Source organism: Benincasa hispida, chromosome 9, assembly GCF_009727055.1.
Source record: "Benincasa hispida cultivar B227 chromosome 9, ASM972705v1, whole genome shotgun sequence".
Classification (NCBI taxonomy): Eukaryota; Viridiplantae; Streptophyta; class Magnoliopsida; order Cucurbitales; family Cucurbitaceae; genus Benincasa; species Benincasa hispida.
This window is the reverse complement of record NC_052357.1, coordinates 28,548,863-28,557,607: the sequence shown is the minus strand read 5'-3', so window position 1 is coordinate 28,557,607 and position 8,745 is coordinate 28,548,863. Positions and strand designations below refer to the sequence as shown.

Genomic DNA, 8,745 nt, shown 5'->3' with positions numbered 1-8,745 from the left:
CCGAATTGATGAAAGCCAAAGTTAATCTTCATTCTTCTTCCTTTCCCTTCAGAATTCAGTATCTTTAGGTTAATTTTTCTTTTTGTTTTGGGTCGTAATCGACGGATTGGATATATATCTCGAATTTGTCTATGAATTAAGATGTAACTCCTATCTAATTTCTTTGAGCAAGAGCCCTATGTTTATTTTCTTGAAGATTTTCTAATTAATTTAACTAAATTGTTGTGGATCCTTTGGGTAGATTTGATTTATTATTAATGGTATTTTTATAAATTAATCTGACAAATTAATTTATCGAAGTTCTTGCTTGTAGAATCGTCATAGCCTATGCAATATTGATTGATTTAGTTGCGCATATTAGGATTGCATGTGTGAAGTCTAGATTTTTTCTGACCAAATGCATGTATGCCCTAGTATAACCTTTCCCAAACAAATCATGCTATAAGATATGGCTTTTCGACTTGTAGTATGTCTCAACAATTGAACCCTTTCTTAATGCTTTTCAGTTTTGACTTGTACGTCGCTAAGAAGGAAAAGTTTTATATTGAATTAGAGCTGGTTTGGATTTTTATCAAAAATTGGCTATTTGGGCTATTAGATTTTCTAATAGGTTGAGGGGTTGACAGATTCAGTGGAATTAATGGATGCCTAATGAAAGAAATTACATAGGAAACTCTCTCTTGCTTTAGAAATTAGATAGACTCCTATTCTAGATTACATTTACCTTTTTATTTTAATTTCACGCATATCTCTTCCATACCAAACTCCCCCCCCCNCCCCCCCCCAAGTTAGAAAATTACTTAACGAACTCAATCGCGCTTCTCTGCGAATCGACTCGGACTAACCACTGTTATTACGTTAAAGTAGTGATAGGAGTAGTTTGGCATTATAAATTTTCTTTTGATCATGTCTCAAGCTTATTAACGACATAAGTTTCAGACCTGTCACTAATATGTTTATTATCATTTTCTTAGCTTTGTAGCTTCTTCTTCTTCGCTATGTCGTTTCTAACCTTTAACCCAAAAATCACCCATAACATATGGAATCTAAATTGTTATATGTAAGAGCTTAAGCACTAAACACTATAAATTTGAATGCATTGAGACTATGTTACAAATTAAAGTTCAAAAACTAAATCTTTGCTCCTCTGGAAGTAGGGACCAAAAGTGATTTTTATCATTTAATTTGTTTTTTGTTAATGTATCTGAGAAGATCTCAATTATCATCTCCAAGTTCCATGACTTATCTTTTAGGTTAAATTACAATTTTAGTTCTTGAATTTTGATGTTTGTATTTATTTAGCCGAACACTTTCAACTTTGTATCTTATACGTCATTGATTTTTTTTTTTTTTAAAAAAAGAAGTTAAACTAATTATTAGATATAAGTTTAGATTATTTCTAATAGAACCCTAATGTTTCAATTTTATGTCTAGTAAATCAATGAATAAAAAATATAAAATAAAACTTTATGAACTAAATTTGTAATTTAAAAAAAAAATTAGAGATCAGATACACAAATTTTAAGCTTTAGGGATTAAATTAGGTGCCTATAAAGCTAATATGAGCATAATTCAATTGATTAATGGACATAACTTTTATAAAAAGTTCAGTTATAATCAATATATCTCATATTAATGTCTTTTTTTCTGTCTATCCAATGTATATACATGCATGATGAATTTTTCAACCTAAATAAAACATTTGTTCCAATATTTCTTATCATGTCTTTTGCATAAACGATTGCAATAAAGTTTATATATACACATTATTAAGAGATCATCGGTCGGTCGACATCAACTTTAGGCTCAAACTATCAAACCGACCCAACCACCAACATATCAATTTTGCTCAGTCAATGGTTGTCGAATTTAATTTGTTTTGAGTGTTTGACAAAGCTATCATGGATGCTAGGAGTTTGTGAAAGGAGCTTTTTATTAAAAAGAAAAGTATCTAAAGAGACTAGAGAGGGAGAAGACGAGAAAGAGATGAGAGAGGAGAAAAAAATAGTGGTATGTGATTGAACGACTATAGTATGTGGCGTGGCGACGCTTGGATCTCTTCGATGAAAGGTTGTTAAAAAGAAAAAGAGAGAGAGAGAAAAAAGCGAGAGAACGGAGAAACGATGGAATATAAAATGAGAAGTTTTAAGAGAGTACCTAAATATCTTTCACCCTAAATAAATAGATTTTAAAGTAGAAAAAAATAAAGTTCCGTTTGATAATGATTTGGTTTTTGAGTTTTTGTTTTAAAAAATAAACATATATACACTACTTCCACCTCCAAATTTCTCCCTTTGTTATCTCCTTTCTACCAATAGTTTAAAAACCCGTGAAACGGGGGAGCACTCCTACGATCAGCTCAGTCACCATTCCCTTGATTGTGGACTTGTTTGATCAACTTGGATTTTGAAAACTAAAAATAGTAACTTTTAAAAACTTGTTTTTGTTTTTTAAATTTGGCTAAGAATTCAACCATTGTACTTATGAATGATGCAAATTATGGTAAGAAATGGAAAGAAAATAAACTTAATTTTAAAAAACAAAACAGTTACCACTACCAAATAAAGCACCAGTTATCATTATGAAGATTGATGGTTTGATCTTACCCATTGAACTCAAGAGAGAGATTATGTAAGACATGAGCTACTGCAAGGGAAAACTATAAATCAAGAAAATCTCAAAATTGTACTTCAAACCAAACAAAACAAATCCATTTTTATATTCATAAATCTCCTAAACTCATTAAAAACAAAAAAAAAAACAAAAAAAAAAAAGGGAAAAAAGAGAATCCCAATCCTTCCAACCCTCAATAGGGACTAATAATCCAATAGAACTATGCTACAATTTAATTCTATTGCAAGAATAACATCAACTACTCCATAGTGCCATCACTACCAACTTACCAAACCTCTAACTACATTATGAATGTGTTCATTCTTGATTCTATTTCTACTTCATATATTCTAGGGCTCTAATATCAACAAACCTAAATGAATTAAAGATTAAAGATAGTATCGAGAATGAAGAACTACCAGGCAAAACGACTTCCCGCTCCATCAAGAAAACGATCGGTATGCCACCCTTTAGCCTGAAGTTCAGCTAGAAACGGAGTGAACATATCGTTCATCTTTTCGTAAGCCTCAAGCAACACACTGGCAGTAGGCTCATGAGAAGGCCCTTTTATGTTTGCAGTATAAGCAGCTACTAGCCATCCCCTCAATGCATCTTCGCCCGAGGCATCATGCTCCAACACCATGTCAACCCATTTTTGACTTTGGTTCAAAACAAACTTCTCCTCAGGGAATATTTGTTTCATTTCAAGAAGTTTTGATGGTTTAATAACCTCATGTAAAGCCCCACCTACTTTTACATTTCCAGCATCCTCTATGAGTCTTCCAGGAAAGACGAGATCTTCTTGGTACCTTAAGTCAGAGGGGCTTGGTATCCTTCCCGACTTCACGAAATCAGCAACAATCATTGCCGTCCTCTGTGGATTCAACGTGTTTATTGGAGTTGCTCGCATTTGCTCTACAACGCAATATACATGTACGATTGAAAGGAGAGGTGCGGCAACTAACTGCAAGAAATAGAAATTATAACCAACTCAAAAGTTATTTGAATGTATCTCATGCTTGAACCAGATTTAGACGCATAATAAGCAAGATAAAAAAAAACTTAATAAATAACCTAAACACCTTGCATTATGATCATGGTGGGGAACTTTAAATTAGGAGCAGCGGGGATGCGATTAAAACAAATGGACAGACATTATAGGTGAGTCAAGACTACAACTGGATGCAGTAGGTAGGGACCATCAACACAAAAAAACAAAATTACCCTAGAGTTCAGGATCAGTATCTGCTGTAAGCATACAATAAATTTTTTTCACTTTCAAAAGTCATCCTAGAAACATATGAAAAAAGAATACAGAAGCATAACAACGCGGAGAAATCCACAAAAAGTGAGGCAATAATTACAAAAATGCAAAAAAATAGCTAAATCCTTACAAGATAAATTTAACTCCAGTTCGTTTTTGGATCATTTTATGACATTGAAAAATGCATAAGAAACTAGAGGAAAAAGATCATCTGACAGTGGAAATTCAAGCGATCCTACCTTTCCTTGTATTGATGAACAAATAGTTGACGCTAATTGCAGGCCAGCTCCCATTCCAACAACGTTGAAGAGAGTGGAGATGGCCTCCCCTTTGGCAAAGAGGTCACTAAGATTGCCTTCTTTAGCAAATGAAGAATATATTGGCAATCTTGTTGCTCTTGCAGCAACTACTGCCATTCCCTAGTCCCAGGAAAAAAAAAACAATAGAAGTTCGAAAGATCAAACTAGTGAAAAAGTTTCACAAAATAAAGAAGGCATATTAATTCTTGTACTGGGCAGCTAGTACGGAGGAATACTGATAATACTTCATAAAATTTGTCGTGTAAAAGAATAATATTGACAATATGTGATCATGATTCAAGAAAAGAACACCAAAGAGTATATATTTCAAAATTAACTATTGAACCTAAGAAAAGGTTGGTTTTTAATTTTTTTTTTTCCTGGATAAGAAAAATGTTTTTTTTTAAAAAAAAAATTTTGATGTTTATTCTACATCTCTTAATATCTTTTTTTTCCCTATATGTTGTTATTATTCCTCTTTTTTTTTTGTGGGGGGGGGGAGGGGGGAGGAGAATACAGGGCATCAAAGTGAATATGAAACGTAGAGTAAGAAGCAACTTAAACCTTTGCAAAGTTTCCTAGGCCGGCCATCTCAAGAAAAAGATGAGGGCATAATGGAGAAATAACTTCCAAGCCAGCACCCATGTCATATAGGACATCAGCTACAACATCAGATCCAATCATTTATATAAGCGATGGTCAACTGCCACTTGACAAAAATAAAAAATAAAAAAAGCAACTAAAAGGAAGAAAGAAAGAAAGAAAGAAAAGACATGAACACATGCGTCCACGCGCACACACTGTGACTCCAAGAAACATAATGTCTGCATGGAAATGCTACATTAACAAAATGATATACGAACGGAAATGCTATCTTAAAATAGATAACAAATTGACACAGATGCATACCAATAACTCTCCACCTTTTCGGCTCTGAATCCATTCTTGCACCTAAATTGCTGCATATAAGTTTGCCAACATGTTGCATCCCATCCTTTAAAACCTTTCAGGAAGAAGGGAATAATTTTTTTAACAGTGTACTTGTATGTTTCAAATTTTAAATAATTTTATATGATAAAATTTTAAAACTATTTATTAAAAAACAAGAAAAAGAGTTGATGAATAATCAAAGGATGGGGGAAGAAAAAAGAAAGAGAGAAATATGTCACCAAGCATACAGATCCATAACGAACTATTATTGAACTTACCCAACTTACAACGGTAGCCTGTGCCGCTGTTGGCCGCAAGCCTGCAGCAAACAGCAGTGACTGAACAGAATTAAGAACATGTATCAATGACTATCACTCTATAATTTGAAGTGGGGAAGAATAAAAATAAGATGAAACACAAACTTGAGATAAATTGCATGATAAATATGCCATATGACTGTTGCAATAAATTGTACGGAGCAAGTAGTATCAAAACCACCAATAATAATTCTAATGTCAATGAGTTCAAGAGTAACAGTTATAATGGGTAATTGACATATAAAGTAAAGCTCCAGAATACTAAACCAATTGATATTATGAAGATTACAACAACAATTTATATTTGTTAAGACCCAATCATGCAATGCAAGCACTGCCCGTCTCTGTTTGGTGCCCTTCCAAACTAAATCTTTCACCATAGAAAAAGAAATGTCAATTCTTTTTCTTAAAAAAGAAAAAAATTCATTGATGTATGAAATGTAATATTACTATTTCCAAAAATTATTACGTAATTATAATTCTATACCAAAGATGGAAAGATTCAGATAAAGACCTGAGTTGACAGCACTGACAGAGCTGCACTAGTAACATGTTGCAAGGCTCGAAATTGGGTATACCTCAAATATCCTTCGTTGACACTGTCAAGTAAGACGCGAATAATCAAGGCATTTACAAAAGGCAGTTGTTCATGTTGCATGCACATATTACATTTCAGTGGCAAATGTTTACAGAGTTAGTCTACGAATTGTATTTAATTGAGATTAGTTTACCTTTTACCTAATTAAATTTCCTACTGTATTTAGTTGAGATTAGTTCAGCATTTCTTGGGTAATTTTGCCTCTTACTTAATTACTTTTACTCATATAATTCTTTCATTTTATTACACATACAACAGTCCACCTTATTACAAATGCAGATTACCTGTATGGGTATCCTGAGGGAAAAAATGTATTGAGGAAGGAATCAACGATACGCTGAATCGCTGGTCTTGAGTCATCAATAATCTTCACCTACCGCAATCAATTTATTTTTTTATATAACATCCAATTTGGAGGTTGCACAACTGGAACAAAAAAATATATCCATTTTCTAATTTTAACTTCAAAAAGATCATGGTTGAATCAGAAACATTGTTACATACTTCACATAGCAAGAGTCCACAGAAAACTTTGACCTTTTTAGGTATTTTCCTCTTCCAAAATCCAAATGCCTCTCGATGTAATTTGATTCAGAAGAAAACCTTTCACTGAGGTTTGTCTAAGAAAAAGACCTACTTTCGTACAACCATTTTGAACAAGCCTTCCTTTTACTGCCTTTCGTTTCTTTTTTATACAAAGGCAACAAAAAAACAAGCACACAGAAAAAGCCCTCAACAACTTACAAGATGGGCTCCAATCCAAAAGAATTATATTAAGCTGGTAATTACAAAAAAGCCTGAAGTGCGTATGTAAGAGGATTTAAACCTCACCCCTCCCAAATCTCATCTAAAGACCTCTCTGTGCCTCTGAAAATTTTGTTGTTCCTCTCTAGCCACACCTTTTTTCCTTTTCAAAAAGCCATTCAATGATATTTTCAAGAATCCGTTAGAAAGTTTTTTCAAAGCTTGTGGAGGAGGGGGTCGGCACCATTTAGTTGGTTGGAAAGCAGTGAGTTATTTATCAGAAGGGTACCATTCAGAAGGGTCATTTTTTATCATTCCACCAATGGAAGACTTTGTTTGCACTCGATGTGTATTAGAGTTTAGGGTTGAAGATGTGCTTTTCCTATGCATTTTTTGTAAAGTGCAGAAACTTGACCAAAATCAGCAATATGGATGCCTAATGGTATGGAAGTTGAGCATCTTTCAGATAACTTGTTCGATCTAAATAACCATGTTCATTAATAACTGCTTAATAAATCCTTAATCTTCCTGCCATTCATGCTAAAAAAGGTCGATAAGTTAAGATCAACCTAAGTTTCAAAAACATGAATTGACACTGGCCCATTTGCATCGTAAAGGACACCAGTGACAACCAGAAGATTACATGATTATATCACACTCCACTCTACTGGCCATTCAAATAACAGAAGACAAACAGCTAACCTTACAGAGTTCAGATGGTAATTCATTCCGTAATCATATTAGTGATAGTAATGTAAGTAGATCAGAACCACATCATGTCCAACGCCTCAAACCTCATTGTAATTCAACTCCAATTAGTACTAAACATTAAAGCATATCTAGATACCAAGATTGCCCACATTTACACAAAATAAGCAAGAACACCACGGAATTTCCATAAAGAAAAGGAGAACGAATGGTAATTTAGGAAATGAAACAACCACTACCCAGAAAGCCGAACACCATTAAATCTTTAAAACCCAGTTCAAGAAAACATAAATGTGGAGTAAAACCAGAAGCTCACAGAAAGTTGACCATCAGGTTGAAATTGGCAGCGGCGTGAAACAGACTCGGAGACTTCAATCCAGGAAACAGGAACAGAGGGTAATTTCTTTGGGTCCTTCTTGCGGGGGTTGAACTTGTTCTGCGTAATGGAGGAGATTCAGAAGAAGAAGAAGAAGAAGAAGAAGAAGATAGGGAGTGGAATGATAACAAAATTGAAATTGTACCAGCAAGTCCATGGAGGAAGAGTCGGAATTTGGCTAAGGCGCGCGCTGGTTGTAGAGACGAAAATGCCGCCGCGAGAATTGGAGTTCAATCCACATATGCTGCTCAAGAGAATTCGGTCAGTCTCCCCGAAGTGGAAGAAAGGATCATTCCAACAAATCAAAATATTTTAGTTTACACGTAAATATTTTGGATTACAAGCGTTGAATTTTTATTTAGAAAGATATTGTAATTAAAGTGCAGGTGGGGGATCGAACCTCAGACTATAAGGTTGATAGTATAAACACTATGTCAGCTAACATTCTTGTTAGCAAAAAAAAAAAAACAATAAACCAAGAAGTTATGAGGTGGAATGGGTGCGTGTAGGCTAATTTTCAAAAACTAAGGCCCGTGTGGTAGCCATTTCATTTTTTATTTTGATTTTAAAAATTAGTGAAACTTAATTAATCACTGTTCTTTTAAATTAATTAATAGACATTAAAACTAAAGTAGAAAGTGAGTATTTACTGAAAGATTGACGTTAAAAGTGCAAATGAGGAACCAATTTGAAACAAAACTTAAATCTTAAGGGTAAAATTGTATATTTAAAACTTATGGACTAAACTAAAACCAAAGTAAAAAATAATGACGAAAAGTATAACATTTTGAAAGCTACGAACCAAAAATATATTTCTTTTCTTTTTTTCTTTTTTAATGAGCCAAGAATGTTTGTCTTTATGCTAAACTAGATGTATTGAACTCACAATTCATTAG

At 33.6% G+C, this 8,745-nt stretch overlaps 1 protein-coding gene across 2 annotated transcripts; it reads right to left on the bottom strand.

Annotated features, from left to right (window-relative positions):
• Positions 1–2,689: 2,689 nt before the first annotated feature.
• On the bottom strand, positions 2,690–8,155 carry LOC120087263 (protein root UVB sensitive 2, chloroplastic). 2 transcript variants are annotated; one of them, XM_039044204.1, is made up of 9 exons: positions 7,995–8,155; positions 7,790–7,909; positions 6,306–6,394; positions 5,938–6,022; positions 5,385–5,444; positions 5,086–5,179; positions 4,741–4,838; positions 4,117–4,296; positions 2,690–3,577 (listed from the first exon to the last, which is right to left on the bottom strand). In XM_039044204.1, exons 1-9 carry the CDS (start codon positions 8,004–8,006, stop codon positions 3,029–3,031), a joined length of 1,287 nt encoding a protein of 428 aa, XP_038900132.1. In that variant the 5' UTR covers positions 8,007–8,155; the 3' UTR covers positions 2,690–3,028. The 2 variants fall into 2 exon arrangements, with proteins under 2 accessions (XP_038900132.1, XP_038900133.1); XM_039044205.1 differs by having other exon boundaries at positions 6,306–6,388.
• Between the last annotated feature and the right edge of the window lie 590 nt (positions 8,156–8,745).